Source organism: Equus przewalskii, chromosome 10 (genome assembly GCF_037783145.1).
Source record: "Equus przewalskii isolate Varuska chromosome 10, EquPr2, whole genome shotgun sequence".
Taxonomy (NCBI): Eukaryota; Metazoa; Chordata; class Mammalia; order Perissodactyla; family Equidae; genus Equus; species Equus przewalskii.
The window spans coordinates 18,257,879-18,283,903 of record NC_091840.1 but is presented as its reverse complement, the minus strand read 5'-3'; the positions used below and the strand labels follow the sequence as shown (position 1 = coordinate 18,283,903).

General features: G+C 41.9%; 2 protein-coding genes and 1 long non-coding RNA gene across 5 annotated transcripts in view; all 3 read right to left on the bottom strand.

The window, feature by feature from the left end:
* The window catches only part of LOC103554688 (leucine-rich repeat-containing protein 37A3-like), a 41,810-nt gene extending 25,749 nt beyond the window's left edge, over positions 1-16,061 (bottom strand). Inside the window, exons 1-3 of one of the 2 annotated variants that reach the window (XM_008525846.2) lie at positions 12,252-16,061; positions 9,766-9,837; positions 2,335-2,406 (exon numbers count right to left, since the gene is read on the bottom strand). In XM_008525846.2, coding sequence (XP_008524068.2) covers positions 2,335-2,406; positions 9,766-9,837; positions 12,252-15,616 — 3,509 coding nt within the window. In that variant the 5' untranslated portion in view covers positions 15,617-16,061. The remainder of the gene's footprint in view (positions 1-2,334; positions 2,407-9,765; positions 9,838-12,251) is intronic. The other variant, XM_008525847.2, reaches the window with a different exon arrangement.
* On the bottom strand, positions 15,655-24,706 carry RDM1 (RAD52 motif containing 1). Of its 2 annotated transcripts, XM_070560291.1 has the most exons (7): positions 24,582-24,706; positions 24,013-24,192; positions 21,208-21,330; positions 20,636-20,813; positions 19,594-19,692; positions 17,508-17,593; positions 15,655-16,061 (listed from the first exon to the last, which is right to left on the bottom strand). In XM_070560291.1, the coding sequence occupies exons 1-7, from the start codon at positions 24,675-24,677 to the stop codon at positions 15,960-15,962; spliced, it is 864 nt and encodes a 287-aa protein (XP_070416392.1). In that variant the 5' UTR covers positions 24,678-24,706; the 3' UTR covers positions 15,655-15,959. The 2 variants fall into 2 exon arrangements, with proteins under 2 accessions (XP_070416392.1, XP_070416391.1); XM_070560290.1 differs by lacking the exon at positions 24,582-24,706 and having other exon boundaries at positions 24,013-24,526.
* Positions 21,468-22,902, bottom strand: LOC139073866 (uncharacterized). The gene is made up of 2 exons (XR_011522967.1): positions 22,786-22,902; positions 21,468-21,609 (listed from the first exon to the last, which is right to left on the bottom strand). It is a non-coding gene; the product is annotated as an uncharacterized lncRNA (long non-coding RNA).
* Positions 24,707-26,025: the final 1,319 nt, after the last annotated feature.

Here is a 26,025-nt window from a genome sequence, read left to right as displayed (position 1 = left end):
AACAAGCCCTCCAAGTGATTCTGTTGCAGGTTAAAGCTTATCCTAGAGCACTGCTGTGATGACATGGTAGCCTGGCATGCTATCCTTGGCTTGGCGTTGAAAGCCCTAGGAGATCTTGCTTTAATCTCCTACTCTCCCTACTTGCACTCTACAGGCGCTCAAGCTACGCTCCTGTGTTTTGCCTTTCTCCCACTCTCCTTTTCCAAGCTTACTCTTCCCAAGATGTCTGCCTGATGATATCCAGTGGCCCTTCAAGGTCCTGTTCAAACAGCACTGCTCTTGCAACGTCTTCCCTGATCCAAAATGAAGTCTTTTTTCCTTCTGTGCTCCAAAAACAATTTATACCTCTCATTGCCCATTTCTATTTCTCCTTTAGATTAGTTATTTTTGCATTCCATTTCCTCTGAGCATAAACTCCTTGAAAGGATGGACTCAGACTTGCTCACCTGCGTTGTCTACCATGTTTAAGAGATGCATGGACATAAAACAAACTCAAATATTTATAAAATAAACAAACAGCTGGGGAGTGAGTAGAAGGAGGAAAATGACTGTTCCAAAAGGGCTGTAGTTTTATTACTTCCTGGCTCCCTCTTCTGTGCCTCTCCAACACTTTGTCATCCATTTAGTGCTTGTGCATTGTGGTTTGAGCTTATAAGTTTATTTTTCCTGTGAGAATATGAGTTACTGGAAGGACAGGAACCCTGTCTTGCCCATCTCTGTGCCTACAATACTAGGCGCCGTGCTTGGCATAGTCTTCTTTAGCTTTCTTAATAATTGGCATTTTTTAAAAAATGAATGAGAATATCTATGCTAACATGAAATAATTAGCTTACAAAGTATTTCATAGTAGAAGTAACGAAGGGCCTAATCCATTGAGCAGTTATCTCATTTGTTTTTCTCCAAACTGTGTAAGGTTTGGAGCCCAAATGGCAGAGGTACCCAAGAAGACCAGTACAAAAGTGGTTGTCCCCCAAGGCTTGGAAGGTTTGACAATTCAAAAGACTATTTTCAGTGTCAAGTGAGGCTCTTCATACCCACTTCCCCTAAGCCTTCCACATTTACAAGACTAATCTACTTGCTAAAGAGCATCATTAATTAGCTTAATATGAATTAATGACATATACAGCTCTGGATGCCATGGACAAAGGATGGAAATTGAGCTTTTACAGCAAAGAACAAAGTATCTCCTTATCTCTAAGTTAACAGAAATACTAGGCAAGCATTTTCTCCTTGACAACAAGGCTGGAGAGATTTTTATTTTGTAATTAGTAAAGTCAGGGGCATTTCTGATATGCTTATTTAGTGTCAACATTTCTAAATACCACTTAACCATCATTTTAAACATCTTTTTTAAATATTGGTATAACGATTCCTGCACTGCCATCCTTAACATCAGTCTGTTCTCTTGGTAACTTAATAAGTTCCTGACAACATTGTTTACATAATTCATCTGCTTAGTTAAGTATTTAATATTTAAATGTTAATTTAATTGAGATTAAATTATCAAAAAATTTTGGGTTAATGGCATTCAAATTAATGTAAGTTTTTTTTGTCCTTTAGGTGACAATTTGAGGTTGACTTTAATTCCCCTCATTAAATCAAGTTTTTCAAACTTTTTTGTAAAAACCAGATAGCAAATATTTTAGGCTTTGCAGGCCGCATACGGTCTCTGTTGCATATTCTTCTTTGCTTTTTTCTTTTGCAGCCCTTTAAAAATGTAAGAACTATTCTTAACTTACAGGCTGTATAAAAATGGACCATGGGCCAGATTTGATCTATGGGTCATAAGTGAAATATAAATATAAGCAGATGGTATGTGAGCACTTGGAGCCAGCACTGGTGGTCTAGTGGCTAAGATTCAGTGCTCTCATTGCCGCAGCCTGGGTTCATTTCCCGGTTAGGGAACCACACCACCCGTCTGTCAGTTGTCATATTGTGGCTGCTGTGTGTTGCTGTGATGCTGAAAGCTATGCCACAGGTATTTCAAATACTAGCAGGGTCAGTGGAATCCACTTGATAGCATTAATAATAGCAAATATAAACTCTTATATAACAAGGTTCATATGCGTATCTATAATTGCTCAGACTTCATTATCACTTTTCCTCTATAATGGAAGGGCTTTTTCCTATCTATACCTTGTCTATATAATTAAAAAACAAAAATGCATCCGAGGTATTTAATGCTAGAGATAGGCCGGGGCCCTTCACAGACTTACAGAATTGTAGAATTTTATTGCTGGAAGAAATTATAGAGATTACCTAATTTGAACCCCTTATTTATCTTAGAGATTATGTAACTAAAATCTCAGAAATAAATGTAATTAACTAACTTACAAATATTGGAGGGATAGCAGGCCTTCAAATGAATCCTTATGTAATTCGCTCAAAAAATTTTCACTGAGAATTCTGAAAAATAAAAAGGTTATTTCTGGATCAAAATGCAAAATAACTACAACTATTTACCACATAGGATTAACTCCTATATGTGGGGGAAACCTGGGTAATGGTGCCACTTAAATACCCTATTTCTTATTTAATTTAGGGATGGTGATCTCTGCTCTGTTTTCATTCAGACCTCTCTTCTCGTGTCCTCCTTTATGTCCATCTCTCTCCGTCACACACAAACACACACACACCCCTATCCACTCTTCCCCCCAAATTGTATATTTAATGCCTACTCTCTAGATCACAAAGTCTGTTATAGCCCAACTCTGGGTGGTACCAACATTGGCAGAACGGCCATTTCCTCCTCTCTTTTCCCAAATCTTATTATGGAAGCCTCATACAGAACTATATCAGGGCTGCAAGTGAAGCCATTTGATTTTTTTCCCCCATTAAACAAAAATCTTTGAGGGGCCGGCTCAGTGCCATAGTGGTTAAGTTTGTGTGCCCTGCTTCGGTGGCCTGGGGTTCGCAGGTTTGTATCCCAGGTGCGGACCTACACACTGCTCATCAAGCCATGCTGTCCCATGTACAAAATGGAGGAAGGCTGGCACAGATGTTAGCTCAGTGACAATCTTCCCCAAGCAAAAAGAGGAGGATTGGCAACAGATGTTAGCTCGGGGCCAATATTCCTCATACACACACACACAAAATTACTTTTGAGAACTAAAATGTGCATAAGATGCACATAAATGTTCAGTTTAATAATTACAAAGAAAATACCCATGTAACACCAATCATGTCAAGAAAGAACATTGCTAGCATCCCAGAAGACCCCAGTGTGCCCTTTTCCAATCACAACCCTTTCTCTTACTCCCTGGAGGTAACCACTATTCTGACTTTAATAATTCCCTTGCTTTTTCAGTACAGCTTTACCTATTATAGGTCAGCCATAAACAACACAGTTTAGTCTTGCCTCTTCTTGAACTTATATGAAGGAAATCACATGTATTATTTTGTATGTTGCGTCTTTCATTCAGCATTATTTTGTAAACAGTATTGTTGCATGTAGCTGAGGTTGGTTCATTTCAATGCCTGGTGTTGCACGTCCAGCTATTTGTGGCTACTGAGTACTTGAAAGTAGCTAATGTGACTGAGGAGCTGAATTTTTAATTTAGCACATTTTAATTACTTAAAATTTAAATTTAAAAACTGATACTCCATGCAATTACTAGAAAACCTTTAAGCATGTTTCCAAAAACTATGTATGGTATGTGATGTTACTGTTTCAACTGTAAATTTTATGAAATCTAAATACAGATCAAGTATTTCTGATAAAAATTTAGCAAACAAATTGAGATTTCAAAGAGTTAGTATGGAAAAAAGAATGTAAACTCTCTCATTAACCATTTTTATACTGATTACATGTAGAAAGGACAATAGCTTGGATATTTTGAAGACTCAGTATGAAAAAAATGTAGAATATCTTATTAATAATGTATATACCGATTACATGTTGAAATGATAATATTTTGGACATAAGGGTTAAATAAAATATATTAACATTTATTTCAGCTGTTTCATCTTTAAGTGGTTACCAGAAAATTTAAGATTATTTATGTGGCATGCGTTGTTCCTAATGAATAGTATTCCATTATATGACTATACCACATCTTATATATTCATTTGACTGCTGGTGGATACTAAGATTTTTCTAGTTCTTAGTTATTACAAACAATGCTGCTTTGAAGATTCTTGTACTTTATCCTGACATAAACTTGCCTGACTTTCTCTTGGATATTATAGGGGCACAAAATTGTTTTCCTAAGAAATTGTGCTATTTCAAGTTGGCAGACTGAAACATGCCAAGTCTCCACCCTTCCACCAAAATCCCTAAGAATGACAGAAATGAGATAATGTAAAAGTCACAACCTTAGCTCAAAGCGTGGGAGCAGCTCCACAAATGCTCCCCCACAAGAAATGCCCTGGGTTACCCACAGGGGGAATAGTTGGGATGCTGCAGGAGAAGGAGCCTGCAGCGTGCTGCCGTATCTTTCCTCCTTGGACCAGACAGCAAAGGTGGTCTTCCTCCAGGAATGCATCTGGTGTTAGAAAGGGGGCAAGGTCCCAGACCCTGGAGGAAGGCATGCACTCCCTGACTAGCCCCCAGAAAGCACCTCCCACCTCTTCCTTATTCTCAGGGGAATCCTTTAGCCCCAGAAGCTCATTTCACCTGTTCCCTGGGGCCGAAGAACAGAAGCAGTAGAATCTCAACTGCAAAGATGATTCGCATTAGGGAATGACCACACAACGTGAGAAAGCCAGCTCCAATAAGGACAGAAAACAAAAACAAATGTAAGACCTTACAGCCAAAGAATCAGAGTTAACAGAGAAAGCATAAGAGGACTTTAGAATAACATAATTAATATCCTCAGACAGATGTAAGCAGATAGTGCATCCAGTGAAAAGAATTAACTCAAGATTATATGAATGAAAAGTGTTATCATTAATTTTAAAAAGTCACTATATGAGCAGTAGAAATTACAGTTGAAGTATTAGAAAACTGAGAGATCTGGCCAATGATTTCTCCAGAATGCAGAATGAAGGGAACAGGAATGACCCACAGACAAGCCTGACAGCTGGGTCTGCCCAAAGAATGTTAAGGCCTTTGCTTCACCTAGTCTCACAGTAAAGACTAGGAACACACTTGGGGGGGGGGGAGGTTTGCACCATGTCTTACACCTGATGAGCAGGAAGCCAGTGTCTCTAAGGGGGGAGTGGTAGAGCCAATACTGAAGAAATTCTGTAAGATGGCAAAGGTTAAGTTTCTCTTGCCTGGGAGAATCTCATTCCTCGTGGGTAATATTAACAGTTGTACATCCTTCAGGAGGCCTGGAGATCTGAGAACATGCTATGTTGCCTTGTGAAACTATTCCATCAAGTTCTGCATTTAAAATATTCTGCTTTCCCTCACAGTGTCTGTTGGCTACATGTTTATACGAATTCCATCTCATAGCTTAATTCCTTAATCATAGCCTATAACAATTAAAATATTACTACCTGGAAACTCTGCAAGTGGAATCAAGGGCAGTTCTCAGTTATAAGGTAGTTTATAGTATACAGAATATAGTTACACACATTTAAAAAAGAGGATTAAAATAAAAACACAAAAAACCTTTAATTCCCAAAAAAACTCTTGAAGCCCTGAGAATGCATCAAAGAGCTTGACCCCAATTTGAAATTCACCATGATGGAAGAAACAGCAGTAATGGTCAGAATATGTGTGAAGGGGGAATGGTCAACAGGTGATACTATGATTGATTGCTTTCTCACCTCTGTTAGGTAAAGGTTTCATATTTCCACGGAAATGATGCAAAAAGAAAAAACAAATCAATATGCCCAACAATGTTCATACTAACCCTTTTCATAACTATAAAAAGCTGGAAAAAACTCTACCTCCTCATACCACATAACAAAACTGGATGTGTATACTGTAGATGATATACAAAAAGGTCACATGAAATGACGGTATATGAAAAAATCAACATAAAAATCAAACTTATATACACTAATTATAACAAAAAATATAAACACCAATGAGGATTCACTAAGGACAGAGAAGAGATGAGGGCTGATCCTCAACTGTTTACAGCACTGTCTTCTCTGAGCTAACATTTGTTGAAGTCTTCTGCTTTTTGTATGTGAGCGGCCACCACAGTGTGGCCGCTGACAAGTGGTATAGGTCTGCACCCGGGAACTGAACCTGGGCTGCTCAAACGGAGCGTGCCAAACTTAACCACTAAGCCACTGGGGCTGGCCTAAGAGTATGTATTTTAAATTAATGATGTTTCTTTTTGTGAAGGTGTTTGGATGACAGGATAGTAGATTTTTTTAAAATAACAATAATAAATTCAACCTATATGGAAAGTTTAGACTGAGAATGAGTCAGTCATTAAAAAATTACCCTAGGGACCGGCCCCATGGCCAAGTGGTTAAGTTTGCGCACTTCAGCTTCAGTGGCCCAGGATTTCGCTGGTTTGGATCCCGGGTGTGGACCTAGCACCACTCATCAAGCCATGCTAAGGCAGCGTCCCACATAGCAGAGCCAGAAGGACCTATAACTAGAATACACGACTATGTACTGGGGGGCTTTGGGGAGAAAAAGAAACAACAAACAAAAAAAACACTGCCAACCAATGTCAGCTCAGGTGCCAATCTGAAAAAAAAAAAAGAAAAAAGCTGACTGTAAAAAGCCTCAAATTAGCAACTAATTGGAATAAAATGCATTCATCTGTAAAACTCCAAATATTCATTTTAACTGAAGCAAAATTTTAAAACTGTAGAGAATCAGAGTTAAACCCAGATCTAAAACTTTCTCACACCATGAAAACATCAAAACTGGGCAGGAACTAACATTTAAGAAACATTCATGTCTAACTTCTGACCAGACTTCCTGTCACTAAGGCAATCTTCTGAATTTTAACATACACATTTTTTACTCTATATTATTGGCAATTATCCTTATCCCCACCTCTGTAACTTCTAGGGAACTGAGAGGGCTCAGAGTTTCTTTTTTGGACTTAACTACACATATAACACAAACAGTAGGCCATTCTGGAATTGATATACTCTACTTCCCCTGCTTTCTCTCTCTCCAAATCACTTAGCAATATATGAAATTATATTTATTTTTACATTATATATTTGTAAACCCCTTGATGACTGGGATATTTGGTTTATTTTGTTCTTGGGCCTGTGTCCCTGGCACATAGTAGATGCCCCATTAATATGTGTTAAATGAATTTAGAAAGTGACAGGTATCAATTTTCAGATAAACTGCTTTTATTTAAAACAACTTATCCATTTATTAGCATTTGTGAGGATAAGTACAGCTTTACAGGAAAAGTCTTTCTTCTCCCCTACACTTATTTTGACTCAATCCTTTGAGACAAGAACCCTTTGAGAATTTCATAAAAGCTATGAACGCTTTCCCTAGAAAAGTGCACTTTCTCATTATCTGCAAAAGTGTGCATGCAATTTCCAACTGGGCATCATCCTTTAAGGCAGAGGACCCGTGAATAGAATGGATTGAATTTAGGCGGCCAAAATTGGGTGGGAAATAAAATTACATCTCTATTTTCATAAACCTTTAAATAAAATTAGCATTTCCTTCCATTATGAACACAGGCAGCAAACCACAGTAGATGAACAGGATAGCTAATTTGGTCCCCAATAAAAATCACAGATATTCTCATATCGTGTATTTGTTGCAGGTATCTCAAAATAGCATTTCTTCTCATCACTACCTTGAAGTTATAATAGTTATTAGACCTACCACTATATCTTGTTATTTAACATGTTAAGGGAAGTATATTTATTACTATATCACTAATTTTTTAAAAAAATATTTTCAATATAATCGGTTTTGTTTTCTTATATACTTTAACTTATTATACATTTAAAAACATTATTCCAAGAACATAGGCTTCTGCAGATGGCTAAAGAGATATACAGGGATAAAAAAGGTTAAGAAATCCTGCCCTGGAGACCAGTGACCCCAAGTTAGGAACCTCTGCCTCATGAGGTATAAATCTCAAGCTGACTTAGAAATCTTCAAACTTTACCAGATTCATGTTATAGTGTATAAACTTTCAAACACACGCTTTTTAAAATTAATTTTTAAATTTCAATTTATTTTTAAAAAATATGTAATAAACATTCACACGGCTCAAAATTCCAAAGTTTTTCTCCTCCCCATCTCTCAGCCTACCCTTGTCTCCACTCCCCAGAGGAAACTTATATTACTTATTTCTTGTGCCAAATGACTTTCAATTTTCTTACAAGTGGGAAATAAATCTCAACGTCAGATACTATCATGGGAAATATAAACTCTATTTAGTATTTAAGAAATTCATAAATTAAAAAAACTTGCCGGTTCTATTATTTTATCCTTACCAATAAGATATCGGACTAAGGGGAGATCTATTTTAGGGGGGGTCATAATCCCTATCTTTAGATTACTATGACTGTTGTCTTTTATTATTAATTCAAAAGTCATTTATGACTTGTCCGTTAAGTTGAACTAACAATATGACATACAAACTGTCATGAAAAATGCCAGTTACTTTGAGTATAAGCATTTTTTCCAAAATCACTAATGTGTCTAAATTGACTTTTTCCACAAATCAATAAAAAAATGATAACAGAAAATGGGCAAAGAACAGACAATTCAGAGAAGAAATACGATTGTTCAGTAAATATATAAAGATATCTAAATTTACAAGTAATCAGAAAAATTCAAACTCAGATGGCATCCCCTTTTTTTTTCCTGCTTTTTTGCCCCAAATCCCCCTAGTACATGGTTGTATATTTTAGTTGTGAGTCCTTCTAGTTGTGGCATGTGGGACGCCACCTCAACATGGCCTGACGAGCCATGCCATGTCCACACCCAGGATCCGAACCTGGGCCGCTTAAGTGGAGTGCGCGAACTTAACCACTTGGCCACCGGGCCGGCCCCAAGATGGGATCCTTTTTTATTCATCCATCAGATCAACCAAAAAATGGAGAATATCCAGCAGTGGAAGGGTGTGAGAAAATGAATGCTATCATGGCCAGTTAACTGGAGTGTAAGTTGACACAATTTTTTTGAGGGCAATTAAAATTTTATATCTGCATAGTCTTCACCCCAACAATTCCACTTCTAGATATCTACTCTACAGAAATACCTGCCCATGTTCACAAAGATGCATGTACAAGGATGCTCATTGCAGCAATGCATGTAACAAGAAAACTGGACATAATCTAAATATCCATCAGTGGGGGAATTATTAAACTGTGAAACTATGGAATATTATGCAGCAGTTTAAGTGAATGGGGTAACCCTCCATGTACAGGGAAGGAACAAAATCTAAGACATAGCATGAAGTAAGAGTCAAGTTGTAGGATGTTACTGTTTATGTAAAAAAAGGGAAGAAAATCACACAACAAACCTATTTTGCTCTCTGTAAATATGTATGTAGGCAAATGCACGGGAAAAGGTCTGGAAGGATATATACTAAACTCAGAGTAGTGGTTACCTCAGGGGTGGGGGACAAGGGCACAAGGAGGGTTTTCAATGGAGCTGTTATTTCATTCTTACATATTGAGAATATAATCACTTATTACTTGCATAATGGAAAATAGGTTTAAATTGACTCAGTTATTTTAAAGGAGACCTGCCAAATTTAGTTTTTAAAACAAACATAGAATGCAATTAATAGAGGTTGACTTGGGATATGGAGGGGGAAATACCTTTTCTCAGAGATGTTGACCTCAAAATTCTGGACCAAGAAGGATTTACAATGTAGTTAGTTTTTTGTATTCGTATTTGGAGATTATACTCACAGTTTCTCAGCCCAACGGTATGTATTCCATATGTTTTCATCAATGTAAGAAATATAGTTTCCTTGGAAATTTCTGTGAAGAAACACAGTTCAGATCCTTAATTAGGTTGGAAAAGAATGAACAGAGTAAGTTAAAGAATCATGGCAACCTTGTGAGGAATATTCAAAAGCAGATAATATCAGCTTTCTAATTTCCACAGCTATCAGCTTCCCAGTTTGCACAATTAATAAAGACATAATATGGGGTCACTGGTGCAAACAATGAGGCATGTCCTTGGAACCTGAACTTCCTATCTGTCCAATTTCTTGAATAGATAATACCAGTTAATTACTTTGAGTGTAAGTAGTTTTTCCAAAATCACTTATGTGTCTAAAATGACTCCTTCCACATAGAAATCAATGAGAAATTATAAACAATTCAACAGAAAAATGGCAAAGAAATTATCATTATCAGCAAATAAATATAAAGAAACCCTATGCCAGGCAACACCAAAGCTTTGGCTTAGTGCCCTCTGGGGAAATCTCTCCAGGTGTTACAAGGATAAGGGCAATTTGAAATTAGAGGGACTAATATGGAAAGATCTCTTAGACATATTGCATAAGGAAAAGCACAAACCACTGAGCAAGGAGTAAAGTATTACCTCATTTAGGGGAAAAATGCAAAGGAAAGAGATTGGAAGGAAAGACACGCACTAAAACGGTAACAGGAGTTATTTATGAACGGTAGGGAGGGTAGGATGGGGTTTGTCCTATATAAACCTGTGACGTTGTTCTTTAAACAGTGAGAATGTGTCTATGAACTACACATGTTTAAAAGCTGTCAAATGCCTGAGGTTCAGTTTCAATCACCAAGTTGGTGGATGACTTGGAATCTTTACCTGTAGCTTTGTCCTCTTCCCTCGGCAACAACTTACCCATTCAGTTTATATACACATTTGTCGGGGGAGGGAGGTGGTCAGAAATAAGTCAAAACCAATACCTGTCTGCTCATGTGCCTAGTGGGCATTTCCACTCAACCAGAAGGCTCCTGGTTCCCTTATGCTCACTAATAAAAATGCCTGAAACTGAACTCATCTTCCTCAAGTGTTGAGAAGGGCTCTCCTTCCCAACTGCTGTATTTCCACCTGTTCTACCAACATCATTCTCATCATCCAGGACAGAAACGTGAGAGTCATATTTGGTTTTTCTCTTTCCTGTACACCCCGTCCCCCAACTCTAGTCATTTACTAAACCTTGTCATTTCTTCCTTTGTCATATTCTCAGGGCTTTCTTTCTACTCCAATCATAATTACTCTGATTCAGCCCCTTCTCACTTTACTCTAAAATTTTGCTAAAGCATTCTATTTGGTCTCCCTGAATCAAGCTCTCCTCTCTAGATTGCTCTACACGTGGAATCTAAAATAATCCTCCTGTTTTAATCATTTGTCTCTCTTGCTTGAAAATCTTCAATGGCTCTCCATATCTCATAGTGTAACTTTCAAACACCTATAGCTGATGGTCAAGGTATTTTATAGTCTTATCTTCCTTGCTTCCTAACCCAATTATTTATAGCCACACTGCTCTATTAAATCCTGATTATTCTTGCTGCCACAGCTTTGCCTAGACTGTACACCCTATTTGTCTCTATTCAACAAATCATAGCCACTCTTTAAATCCTGGCCAAAGTTTTCGATTATCCATGCAGTTTTTCCTGACCTCCACATCCCAGTGATCACAGATTCTAATGAATTACATCACCATGGTCTGTATCTCTTTTAGTACTTAATTATATATCATCTCCCTTTTTACGCATATTCCCTTTCTTCCCACCTATTATTGTCATTTTCTGGAGACAATGTCATACTTCTGTGGCTCCTACGGCACTTAGCCCTGGGTTGGGCACAAAATGGGTGCTATATATATAGAAAGTTGGGACAAAGATGAGTTCTGGACGTAAATGAGGGATCTGATAATAGTAATAGCTAACACATTGTATATATGCCAGGGATATAAGTGCTTTACCTGTATTAACTCATCTAAATCTCACAATAATTCTATGAGATGGTAAATATCATAATCCTCATTTTACACAGGAGGAAATGGAGTCACAAGGCTAATAAATGACAGACCTGGGTTCAAACCCAGGCAGTGTGGCTCCAGAATCTCTATTCTTAACCACTTTCTTGTATCACCGCCAGTGAGATGGGGAGAGGGACATGTTGCTTTAAGAAGGATGGAGCAAAATTGGGAAGAGAGTAGAAGTTAAGGAATGAAATAATGGGGCTTTAAAAAATGGATAAGGCAAAAGAATAAGGGCAATTACAAGACTGGAGAAGGGGGAACAATAGTAAGGAGGAGAATGAAGATAAGAAACAGCTGACAAATGAAAGGTAAAAACAGGCAGTCAGTCAACGTGGGTTGGGGAGACGAGGAAGTCCCAGGAAGACCTCGCAAAGGCTGCCCAGTCAGGCAGGATGCAGAGAACAAATGAGGAAAGCTGGTTCTTACAGGATGGTCAAGGTTCCATTGTAGGCGTGGGGCTCTAGCACAGGCACTGTGCGGAGCTTTTGCTTTGGGCTGAGACCAATACACGACAGTGTCTCATCTTTACAGCTACAGAGCTCACAGATCTTGATGTGTGTGGTGGGATTCTGTTCTGGTTGCTCAGTTCCGGATGCCTGTTGCATGGCATATTGTGGAGGATGTATCACTGAAGGCGGAATTGTTGGAGGTAAAGGGGCTATCTCAGGCGACCCTGGTTGCTGAGTTATGTTAACTTCCCCATCCACAGGTGGAACTGTGACTCCGGTCAGGTTTGGATGCTGATCCTGAGCCTGTTCTGGATGTGGAAGTGTCACGTCATGGTCACCTGGAGGAGCCGTAGTCTGCTGCAGGGCTGTAGACTGATCAAATTCTGTCGTAGGTTCTGGAGTTACAGTAGGCCCTGTGTCCAAAGGTGGAACTGTGACTCCAGTCAGGTTTGGATGCTGATCCTGAGCCTGTTCTGGATGTGCAAGTGTCACCTCCGAGTGATCTGGAGGAGCTGTTGTCTGCTGCAGGGCTGTAGACTGTTCGACCACTGTCGTAGGTTCTGAACTTATGGCAACCCCTACGTCAACAGGTGTAACAGGGACACTGGGCAAACTTGAATTATGAGCCTGATCCTGTTCTTGAGGTGGAGCTGTCATCTCATTATGGACTGCAGATTGTGCTACAATCTCCATAGGTGGCTCTGGAGGCTGAGCTGGGGCCTCCTGTTTGACAATCTCCTTAAGGGGATCTGGAGTCTGAGCTACGGCCTCTTGTTGGCCTAGAGAAGATTCAGCCTTCTCAGGGGACTCTGGAGACTGGAGAATGGGCTTGACATAGGCTGGAGAAAGTTCTACCTGCTCAGGGGGAACTGGAGACTGAGGAGGAGCCTCCTGATACACTGGAGAATGTCCGACTTCCTTAGTGGGCTCTGGAGTAACGACAACCTCCAGATCCAGAGGTTTACTTGTGATATTAGGCAACAGTGGATGCTGAGCTTCACCCAGACCTAGAGGTGAGAATGTCACCTCAGGAGATACTGAAGGTTGAGCAACATTCATAAAGGACTCTGGAGGCTGAGATGGATACTCATGCTGGACTGGAGGTCTGAGCCCCTCAGTGGGCTCTGGATGTTGAGTTGGAGCCTCTTGCTGTGTTGGAGGCTTCTCATGATGCAGAGTTGGGGCCTCATGCTGAATTGGAGAAGGTCTCACCTCTGTAGTGGGTTCTGCTGTTAGGGTAAGCTGTACATCTGCAGGTTTGACAGTGACATTGGGCAACTTTAAAGGCTGAGCATCATGGTGACCTGGAGGTGAAACTGACACCTCATGATGCTCTGGAGGTTGTGCTGGTTGCTCCTGCAGGGTTGCAGAAGGTTCTACTTCCCCTGGAGACTGACCTGGGGCCTCCTTCTGGGTTGGAGAAGTTTCTGCCTCCTCAGGACGCTCAAGAGGCTGAGGTGGGGCCTCCTGCTGGGCTGTAGAAGATTCGACATTCTTAACTGGCTCTGGGGTTATGGTAATTGCCACGTCCACAGGCTCAAGTGGACCTGTGGGCAAGTCTGAATGATGAACCTCCTCCACACCTGCAGGTCGAGATAACACCTCATCACTTGCTAGAATGGCAGGGAACTCTGCAGCTTCAGTTGGGGCCTCTTGGTGAGCTGGAAAAGGTTTGTCCATTTCAGGAGGCTGTGCAGGCAGAGTCAGGGCCTCCTGTGGGAATGGAGAAGGTTCAATCTCCTCAGGAGGCTCAGAGGGCTGAGCTGGGGCCTCCTGCTGGGCTGTAGAAGATTCGACATCTTTAATAGGCTCTGGGGTTATGGTAATTGCCACGTCCACAGGCTTAAGTGTAATGTTGGGAAAGCTGGAATGATAAGCCTCCTCCTCACCTGCAGGTTGAACTGCTGCCTCGCCACTCGCTGCAATGGTAGGGAACTCTGGAGCTTCAGCTGGGGCCTCTTGTTGACCTGGAGGAGGCTGGACCTCTTCAGGGGGCTGTGTGGGCTGGGCTGGGGCTTCCTGCTGGCTGGGAGCAAGTTCAATCTCCTCAAGGAGCTCTGGAGGCTGAGCTGGGGCCTCTTGCTGGGTGGGAGGAGTTTCAACTTCCTTAGTCACCTCTGGAGTTACGGTAAGTGCCACATCCACAGGCCTATCGGTGACATTGTGGAAGTCTGACTGCTGAAGCTCAGCAGGTTCAACCTCTTCAAGAGTATTTGAAGGCTCAGCTGGAGCCTCCTGCTGAACTGAAGACAGTTTCGATTCCTCAGGAGACTCAGGGGGTGTAGACAGGGCCCCCTGTGGGTTTGCAGAATTTTCAGCTTCCTTGGGGGGCTCTAGGGGCTGCCCAAGAGGAAGTGGTTCTATCTCTTCAGCAGGCTCTGGATGCTGGGACGAAGTTTCAGGGGTCTCTGGATGATGAGTTTGGGCCTCCTGCAGGGATGGAGAAACTTCAGCCTCCTCAGAAAGCTCTGCAGATTGATCTGGGGCCCCCAGGAAATCCATAGGTTGGTTCTCCTCACGATAAAAGCTCTCCATACTGGAATCTAAATAATCATCCTGCAATTGTTGTTCCAGATGCTGAGTTTGTTTTGCAAATTGGTGTGGAGTTCCAACAACAATCTTGGCAAGCCGTCGATGCTGAGCTAGCTCTTTCTTCAGGTTTGAGGGTGAAACGATAAACCTTGCTGGTTTTGAACTCTGACCATCTAGAGGTGGAACCAGTATTTCAAATGACTGGTGATCTCCAGCCTGACCTAGACCTACAGTTTGCTTCTGATTTTTGAGTCGAGGAGGCAGACCTAGGGCCTGATTCTGACCCCAACCTAGCATTGGAATCACCTCTGGAAGCCTTTGACGCTGAGTTAGCTTATCATTCAGATCCTGATGTGGAACAGCAAACTGATCTGGCCCTGGAGGCAGCTCTCCAGCTGAATCCGTGTCCGGGAATGGAACCAAAGTCTCAGTCAACTCCTGAAGCAATGCCAACATCTGGGCTGGAGAAGAGGCCCCCAGGTAATTAAGGCCCCCTGGCTCTGCCGGGGGTGTAAGTGCACGGGGCGATTCGGGTGGGAGATTAGAGGAGTGCGAAGACCAGGGCTCAGTCAGCCCCGGGGGTTCGGAGGTCAGCTGGATAGGGTCCAGGGCCCACTCCGGAGGATGAGATGCCTGGACCGGCAGCCACAACAGTTGCCACGTGAGGAGGAGCCGTGGGGCCCAGAGGCGCAGCCGGGACATGACATGCGGGGGCTCCGGGGCGCAGCGACCCAGGCCAGTGGGGCGCAGGCGCCACGCCCTGAGCGGGAGCCGAACCGTTATGGCAGCCCGGTGACGGGTGCGCACCATTAGCAACCGCGCGCCCCTCCCCCGCCTCACGTCGCACCCTTTATTTACGCAACCTTTATTAAGTTCCGGCCGAGATCGGCACCGCACCGCCAGAGCGAGCCCTTTTCTCAGAACCACCAGGGTCCAAGCCTCTCTTCTCCCTGCAAAGACAACAACTACCTCCCTCTGGGCCCCTCTCCCCCCTCACAGAGAGGCAGGATCTGGGCTGCAGACCTGGGTGGCCGGGGACTCCAGCAGCCCAGCGGTGGGGGGATGGGAGGATTAGGGGAGGTGGGGGGTTGGGAGGGGTGCAGAGCTTCCCAAGGAAGCCACAGGGCCTGGCGTCCCGGGAAATTCAAAAGTGCTAGTCCAGTTCTGGCAATCTGAACTCTTCTTCTTCAAAGCTGAAATCAGAGAGATATTCTTCCTCCCCTTGGCCATACTGCTTCCAAGAAAAGTAGCCGACCTGCGAAATGAACACGAGTTAGGGTGGCAGGGAGGGGAGCACAGTTTACAGTCAGTTATTCCAAAATGTTGCCATTTCCTCTAAACTCTCAGTATCCATGTGTGATAATGAATTCACCACTCTGTTAGGGGCTCCCAGTGAATCGGTAATGACGCCAACGCGTCTGTAAGAGAGGTTTTGCAGGGATGAGCAATTCATTCTGGGAAAGAGGGTCTGAAGCCAAGTGAATAGCCCTTTACATTGGCATGGGAAAACTCCTCCCCTCCCAATGTGGCTCAGCATAGCCATCAATCTAGAAAAATCAGCAATGCCCCTTGTCAGAGGTCTACCCTGTGTGCACACATGGAGAAGACACGGAGGACGTAAAAGTCAGCATGTTAAAAAATTTTCTTGAAATACTATAACGAGCACCCAGTTTACTACTTCTTCATGGCCCTTTTCGTAATCTATTTTATCTTAGTCCTTGTTTATTGTCTGGCACAACCTCTAGCACTTAAACTCCAAGAGAGAAGGGGCTTCATTTTATTCCCAGTGTGTAGCACATAGTAATGGTTTTTAAATGGAATTGATTCCAAGATGAGCCTCATCTAGCGATGGATCTGTTGTTATAATCAGGTTTCTGAAATCTTTAGCATCAATACTGAATACTTCCTCTCACATTTCACAGGAAGCTCAAATTCTTAAAGCCCAAACTTTGTTAAGTTTGAAGTTTCCTTGATTGGTTTGATTTAAATTGGATTAAAATAATTATTTTGCACACAAAAAAATCTTCAAATACTTTTTCAGAGTGTAATCACCTTTTCTTTCTCTATTTCCTTCCCTTCAAAGTTTGCAACTCTGGGGTGAGTTAAATAATCAGAAATCTAGCCCCAAATTAAGTTCTCAATGACATGAAACACATATTTTGCTCCTTTTTTTATAAAAAGGAGCAAATGTACTATGTGTACATAATGTACTATATGTAGTACATTAATATTTTCTTTTAGAAATTACTTTGGCAACTTAATCCCTAATTCAGGGCATCCATATAATTGGTTTACAGAAAGGTTCTTCCGCAAAATATTTCATACAAGATAAATGAGATGCTGAGGTCTGGCGAGTATCTTATTTGAAAGACGTAAGAGTTTTCAAACGCTACAGCATAATCACACTTAAGGCTAGAGTTACTTTGTTCCCGCATCCCTGGGATCCTGTTTGAGAGGAGTCCTAAAAGGCCTGTGTCCACAACTGTGGGTGTACTCTGATGGTCCTCAGGCCTGCTCTCTAAACTGCAAATAAGGGCTCAAAGCCAAGGGCCAGGACCTTAAGAAAAGCCCCAGAAATTCCCTGCCCTCAAAAGTAGTTTCAGAGGTTCACATTTTCCTAGGATGGCATTGCTGACTGTACATGCCAAGGTCTTCCAGATCCTGCTGGCTGTTTTGAATTACAGCTTCTGTCTCCACATACTTGAATTAAATCCTGTTGTTCCTCTTCGGATCTGGCATCTGTGATCTCTTCACAGGGTCTATACGCCACAGCTATTTTACCACTTTCTGAAATAAAGTTATTAAGGATCAATTCAGAATTTTTCTTCTTTTAAAACTTCCTGTATACAATGGTAGCACCCAATCATTACACATTCCTTTGATTTCTAAAAGCAGAAAAGAAGAGCATTTTCCTAGAAGTTCCCTCATCTCACACTTCAGTTTTTATCATAACTATTTGTGAAAAAATATACACGATGTATCAATTTTGTTTGGTTCCAAAAACTTTATGAACTTAGAGATAGGAATTAAGGAATAACGACATAGGGAGTAAAAACTGTGGAAACAAAAATGTTCGATCGTAATGATTAAACAGTAAGCCATTATGATGATTGGATAAAGAAGATGTGGTATATATACACAATGGAATACTGCTCAGCCATAAAAAAAGACGAAATTGGCCCATTCACAACAACGTGGATGGACCTCGAGGGCATTATGTTAAGCGAAATAAGTCAGTCAGAGAAAGACGAACTCTATATGACTCCACTCATAGGTGGAAATTAGTATATTGAGAAGGAGATCTGATCGGTGGTTACCAGGGAAAAGGGGGGGGTGGGGGGAGGGTACGGAGGGGGAAGTGGTGTACCCACAACATGACTAACAAAAATGTACAACTGAAATCTCACAAGGTTGTAATCTATCATAACATTAAAAAAAAAAAAAAAAAAACAGTAAGCCATTAGGTGGGGGTCAAAGTGAGTTCAAACTTGGGATAGAGACCATTGGACTACAGTAGATACTTCATATTAGACACAAGGCAAGTGTCTACTCCCGGGGAACCAAAGTTCCACAAGATACAATGAACAAAGCTTTGGAGAGACAGAGAGCAGGCAAGCATTTGAACACTTTATTGGCAGAACTGGCTCATGTACTTTATAGACAATACATCTTCCCTCAAGGCAAACTAGGGACACAAGGCTTTCTCGTCTCAGGAGTTTTGAGTGTGGACAAGGGATACCTTAGCATATTAGGGAGCGGTAAACAACCCAGAAGTTTAGTTTGGTTCTTAAAGGTTGTTACTCAGAGCTGACAGCTGATGGAGATTCTACCTGATGATTAGGGAAGTCAACCTTCACCGGAAGGGCCACCCAGGCTGGAAGGCCGAGAACAATCCAGGGTCAACCCTTACAAGCAATAAGGGCTCTGACAGCTTAGCTAGGATTTCTCGATCTCTAAGGCTGCAGGGTTGTGAAGCAGGGGAGCAATTCTGTTCAGGGACTGTACTAATCATAAAGTTTACTTTGGGCACAGCCTGTAACATTCACACCACCGGAGAACTCCATAGGGAACACAGTCAATGCTATTCAATAGTATGACCACTTTCAAGGCTCACAAAAACGTAGCTGATAATTATAGAAGAATCGTATTCACCCAGTATGTCAGTGCCAGAAATTAAAACGGAAACAGAGTTGATTCCAAAAACATAATCTAATAAACTCTCCAACAGGAAAACAATGATAATAGTTAACTTATTTTGTCTGCTTACTATGTTCCAGGCATAGTTCTAAGCTTTTTACATTCATCATCTTATTTACTCTTTATCCACAAGGCAAGTTGAATTACTAACTCTATTTTGCAGATAAAGAAATTGCAGCTTAGAGATGTTAAATACCTTCAAATCTCTCTGGCTGTAAAACCTCGAATTGCATAAAAAAATCTAAGAGACAGAGTTAGGACTCAAACACAGGTGTCTAAAGCTTGTAATCATTATACTATTCTGTATGATAGGCAAGCAACCGAGAAAGAACTGGATCAAACACTTATTTTCAGTGTGAACTGAGGCAAATCAATCTACATCTCTACACTGAGGACAACAGTATTTGCTGTCATTTTTCTCCCAAATGCCTCAAAGAACAAATTTGAGACCACTGCTGTGAAAGCATTTGGTGAATGAAAGAATATGGAGTGTTTCAGATATCCATTATTCTCATTCAATTAACCTTTCAGAATGAGTTTATTTGTTCATTGAAGCTGAAGTACTTTAAGGACAATCAAGAAAGTCTTACCTAAAACCACAATCAACAGTTTCTGGAATGCATCTGATAGAGCTTTCTGAATAGCAAGCTTCTGGGTTGTCTTCCTTTTCATAAGGAATGATAATGGTCCTAAGTCCAACCAAAAGAAATGGATTTAAAATGCCTATCTGAATGAAATTGATTTTTATGTTTTATGTTTAAAAATAAAAATTCATCCATGATTCTTAGATCATTATGTTAGTGACTAAGGGCAAGCACAACACAAGGGTATGGTTGAATGGCTCTGTTGTAGGTATATCCTAAAGGGCACATTTTTACTGCCAAAATCTATTCCGGAAGTTCCTGAAGTACTAGAAGGGAGATGTGAGCCAAGAAAATGGTACACATCTCACAACGCTCACAGATTTCAAACGGCCAAGTTGAAACTGCACTCCGACGGACCCTGTTCTGTGCAGCCAGGGCTGGAATCACACAATGGGAATGGTACAGCGGTGGTGCAGATGAGCTGGCCTCTCCCTGAGCATCACCCTCAGGAGCCCACACCACTTCATGTGCTAAGAGCCCTGTCTCTGACTTAAAACCCTCAGCCTGAGTGCCATGGATTCTAGGGAAAAAACTCAGTACCAATCGGAATACCCTTTCTAGGTGTCGGCATTTGACTCTTTTTCCACTCAAGTCCTTCTATAGGAGGCAAAGGACTGAACATTTACACAAGAGCTTATTGAAATCTTTAGATGATGATTTTGCTGGGATAACTGAAGGCTACAAGAGATCTATATTTGAAGGACTCTTTTAGCACAAAGAAAATTCGTAACCAAAAATGGGAAAAACATGATTTCTCTCTTCCTAAGCTACTTGGCAGGAAGTCAGCTCTAAAATTTTAAAGTTAGAGGTTCTGTCACGTATTGCCTAAGATAAAAACCTGTATTGTAAGGGGGTGCTTTAGTAGCTTAGCAAGGGGAGGGCCTGAAGATGCCCTGAAGAGATAAGTTTTAGAAAGAAAGAAAGAAAGAAAGAAAAAAAGAGATTGCCGCCGTTACCCCAACCCTCCCATCCCTGCCTGGAAACAGACCCTCCTCCAGCTGGTCCAAAGGCTCCCAAGCCACGCCAGCGCCAGGGCTTCTGCACTCATGCGAGGGCACCACCACCTCTAAAGCACAGAAGAACTTGACGCTTTGCTTCTGAAGTCCTGCTCCTGTGGCATTTCCATTTTCATTTCCCCTTTCTTCAGTGTCAGAAAGATCCTGAAGCTGTTAGGATTTTGAATTCAAGGTCCTTCTTAGGATCTCAATGTAGACTTCAAAGTGTTTTCTTGTTAAAAATAAAAACTAAACTCCAGCAAGCCCAGCTAACAGTTGAGGTGTCCTACAGCTTCAAAAGCCAGTAAGACTTGCAAACGAATTACTAGATATAGACAACTATTCTTTATTATACACCATACAAATCCTGGAGGAAATTATGGACACCACCGCCCAAGTCGACGAGATGATTATTAGTTCTGGGTGGCAGGCCAATGCTCAGATACTCCCACTTAGAGATCTCCCACACCTCTTCCCCACAACCCACTTCTATGCCTCTCTCTAAAGTCTAGGATTTCAATGTTGAAAAGAGTCTGGTTAGTCAAACAAAATCTACAAAGTGTACCTCAAGGATCCTCTTTGACCAGCCATTGAAACCAAAGTAGTAATTTGCCAATTCTTGGCACCGGGAGCTGTTTAGGGGAAGGGCCTGATGTTGAACCACCTTATGTCTGGTGCCGAGACGAACCTAAAGACATGAGACAGACGTAGAAATACCATAACCTGCCACAGAGATTTATTTTAGACACACCTGAGATTTATCAATACCAATTTTATAGAGTGGTTGTGAAGACGAAATAGGAGACAGCATTTTAAGCAAATGAGTTCATAGTAAGTCTTAAATAAATGTTATTTATTATTTTTAAGCCACAGTACTTTTTCTGCATCATTTCCAGGGCCCCGATTAATCAGAAGGTTTCCCCGACCTCTGGTGGTGAAAGTGGTAATGAAAGCATCTAAGGGATCCCTGCAGACACAAATTATAGGGTTGTGAGTAAGCAAAGGAAGTAAACTACCTGTTGTCCCATCCCCCAGCTCCTGTTTGAGAATATGACCTAAAGAGCAGATAAGATGGACCTGCCACTAAGGTAGGACCTTAATCTGCAGCACCTGCCTCCCCAAGTCACTAACTCCTGTTAGAAGTGGCCATACACATACCTCTATGAACTTTATAAGCAACTAAAACATTAACAAGAATTAACAAGCTTCTTTGAGAACGTAAATGTCTCCAATGTTAACTCTTTAAATGACTTATGCGTTACTGTGGATTTCTTATTAGTTCTTTTTTAAACGTCTATTTCAATTTTAAACAGGGTGTAGTTTATGAATATATCCATAAAAATTCAAATAATGTCAAAGCATTATTAATTCTTTCTTGATTTGTTTGTGCATCTTCTTCTATCACCAGTTTATAAGCTCTTTAAGTGCTTGAAGGAACCCTATCTTATTCTATTCTCGTTCCCAGAACCAAGCACAGTTCTTGGCATATAATAGGGAAGTGATGGTCTGTTGATTGAGTGAATGAATGAAAAGAATGGGTAAATAAGAAAATGAAATTACTTTCTCCACCTGAAGCTGCCTGCTGGGAAGGAGAAATGAAGACTAATTTTTACATGCTGAGTGGGGCAGGGGAGGCTAGCCCATACGGCGAGCCAGAGTGGAGCTGTTCTGAACAACTAGGAAGCCTCTGAAGGGCTCTGAGCCCCCGGGTAGAAGAGACAGTGGTCACCTTGGATAACCTCACCACTGTTCCTTCTGGCAACCATTTTCTTTCATGCTACTGAAAAAAACTCGCTCAGATGCCTGAGGCCTTTCCTTGATTTTATTTTAAGACATTATTCTCTTTTCTGTATTCATAAAAAGCAAAAAAGACAGGAACTATGTGTACTTGCCAAAGTATAAAAGAACATATAATTAAACTAGATAACAATTTTGGGGGCAGCTGGTAGTCCCAAGGCTCTGTGTTAAATAAAGAAAGAAAGCTAATGTGAATTCCTTCTCTTCTGAACTATGTATTAACTTGTAAAATACTTCCTTCACCACTCTATCAGTGATGTGCTTTATGCTGTGAAAATCTCAAAACCTAAAGCTTATGAGATGGTCTTAATATCCAATGAGAGGAAAAAAACCCCTCATTACTCACAAGTGATGCCAAGCAATTGTATCATAATCTTTCCAGCACCATCTGTAACATCTGAGTGGCTGTGTGAAATGGTCACAGACTAGAAGCAGGTAGATCATAGTCTGCAAATTAAAGAATGTCTGACAGGTAATCACACGCAGTGGAGCCAGGGTTGAAGAGGGTGTTGAAACAGGGTACAGAAGTGGAGGTGGTACACCTGGAGTCACACCTGAAGAAAGTTCTCAGATTCGATCCAGGTTACTTCACTGAGGAAAGGAATATGGGTAAGAACAGGCAGCAAGATCGGCGGGAAGTAGCCAGATCAAGACGGCAATCAGAGAAGGCTTATGAAGACACAATTATAAAGTGAAAGGTTTGGGAAATCTAAGCCTCACTCTTATTCAGAGGATTTGAAATGACCCTTGAAAAGGGAATAGTGGTTGCATTAAAGCATATAAAATAGAATTCTGAGGCTTTGGAAAAGTAAAATTGGAGGGCATGTTAGTACGGAATAAGGTTTCTACAATGCAGTAATGTTTTAACTGTTTTCTGAGAACTGAAAGGAGTTCTGAATAGGTAGTTTGAGAGTAATGCTCCTGCTGCTGAAGTATCTTTAATGTTACAATTAACAGAAGAGTTTGTCAAGCTCACACATTTAAATCCACACAAAACTAAATATAAGCAAAACTCTTCTTGTGAAGATTTTTAAAATTAAGAGGCAGCATAAAAGGACATGCGATTTACAAGCCGCTCCATGGTCTAGTGGTTAAGTTGCATGCTCTGCTCCGGTGGCCCAAGGTTTCCTAGGTTTGGATCCTGAGCGCAGACACGACACTGCTCATCAAGCCAAGCTGAGGCGGTGTCCCACATAGAGGAAGTAGAAGGACGTACAACTATGCATTGGGGGGCTTTGGGAGAGGAAGAAGAAAAAAAGGGATTGGCAGCAGATGTTAGCTGAGGTGCCAATCTTTAAAAAAAAAAAAAAAAAAGACACGGGGTTTAACATCAGTAAGTTTGGGTTTGACCTCTAGCTTCCAAGCTATTGTCATGAACCTTAAGTAAGTCACTTAACCATCCTGAGTTCGAGTTTCTTCATCTAAAAAAAAGGGGGGGGGGTGACAAGAGGATCAGGGTAGCAACGCATCTGAAAGCATTCTGTGAACCAGAGAGCTGTACAAATGCTGGCGTATTATCACCGAATTCAGCGCTTCACCCCAGCGGAGCCAGGAATGCCCTATTTGGACCCACCTTCACCGGAGATTTCTGAAAAAGCTGCTTCTGGTCGCACGCCTTTTGGGCTCTGTGGGCATCCTTTGCTGAATAAAACTTGATAACGGCATAGAAACCAGGACCGGCCACCGCAGCGTTTGGGAAGACTCGGACCGAATACAGGAGGCCAAACTGGGAGAACACTGTGAACAGAGAATGCTGTGGGGGGTCCCCCGCCAGGTAAGTGCACGGATTGTCACGCCCAGAAAACAAAACTGCCCGTTTCCCTCTCTTCCCCAAGCCCTTCTCCACAGGCAACTGGGGAGAGCGTGCAACGCGAACACTCCTCCTTTCATCAACAAGTTTCCCTCTGAAATCTGAAGATTCGAGAAGCATGAGAAGGCAACACATGCTGGCTGTTGAGAGTCACCTCTCAGAAACCTGTTGGGGCGAGCTGACACCGGAGGTCCCCTCTGGAACTAAGGGTCCTCAGCGGAGACGACAAGGCGGGTGAGGGGCTAAGGCAGGACTCCGGGACTCCCAGCCACCAGGGGCGGCTTTCTCCATCCTTCCCTCCACCCTCCACCCTCCACCGAGGCCGGGCTCACATGCAAGGCCTCGGCCGTGGGTCCCGAGCTCAGCTCCCACACCAGCAAGGTTTTGTCACTCTCAGTGGGAACCGCAAAAGGCACCAACTCCGCCATCCTACCGTCACTGCGCGTGCGCAGCTAAGGCTCGAGAGGCAGTGCGCCTGCGCAAGGCGCGCCCGCGCTTTTTTAAAAGGGGCGCATGCGAGGGGCGGGGTCCTCCTGGAGGGGGTGGGGCGAGGGCGGTGTCTGATCGCCCCTCGCCCCTCCCACTCCAGCGGGTCCCCACCTCTAGTTCCCCTTCCTGCAGCCCCACTGCCCCAACGTCACAGAGCTTAGTGTATTTTCCGGGTATTTTTAGGGTAGAATCCAATGGGTGAGTTTACAGGATCGAAGGGTAGGGACCCCTCCATAGCAGCCGGCTTCATTTACCCTCCTGGAGAAGACTCAGAGTACTACTAGTGGTAGTTATCTACAGAACTTTGAAATTTTAGATTTCCCGACTCGGTGTGGGAAATGACTACTCAAGATGCAATCCTTTGACTTTAGAATGTTTTCATGAATTTTAAACATGCAAATTACCGTATGACTCGTTAAGCCATTAACAGTCTAGCATGAAATCCTTAAAAAGAATTCTCTGACTATCCTAAGTGACTCTGGTGTATTGTGTATGTGTGCTTTCAGGCGTGGCATGATGTGGGAGGTTGGGAGGCAGGGTGAGAAGGAGAGAGAAATTTGGAAAAATCAAAGAGTGTGTCCAAGTAGGGCAACAACTTTGGAGCTCATGGTCCTGACAAGGGCTGTTCTAGGAGCCCTGATTGTTAGCGGTGTTGCAGAGTAACACTGAGAGGGAAAGTAGGTCCTAAGATGCTTAATCTTAGAATGTTAGAGCCGGAAGGGACCTTACAAAACAGGTCTCCTGAGGTCTCTAAACAATGGTCTTCAGACCCATGCTGGTCCGTGATGAAGTTTTCATCAGTCTTTCGCAAAATGGGAAAAAGACAATACAATCAGAGTTAAAAAAAATTTTTTTTCACAAATCTATTCCATTTTATTATCCTACAAGTATGATCTTCCTTCAATTTTGATACTAAAAATGGTTTTGTCAAGAGATGCTGATAGAGGACAGTTGTTTTGATTAATACTGTTACTTGGGCATTAAACTAAAAGGTTGGAAATCTTATGGTCTTAATCTTTTTGACAGTTTACTAGTCTATGAAATCCAGAAGTCTGGGAATCATCGATTAGTCAAATCTCTCATTTTACAGCTGAGGCAGTTAAGGTTCACAGGTAGGGACACACATGGCCCAAGATAACACCCCAGTTTAGTAAGGCAGGCCTGATGAGAGGGAAGGTACAGGACAACGCTCCAACTGCCTGTTTTATGCCTTTGCAATGTCCTTAAGCAGGTTCTACTCCACACCAGCACCTTTCATTCCAAGCAAATCACATCCTACCTAGATTC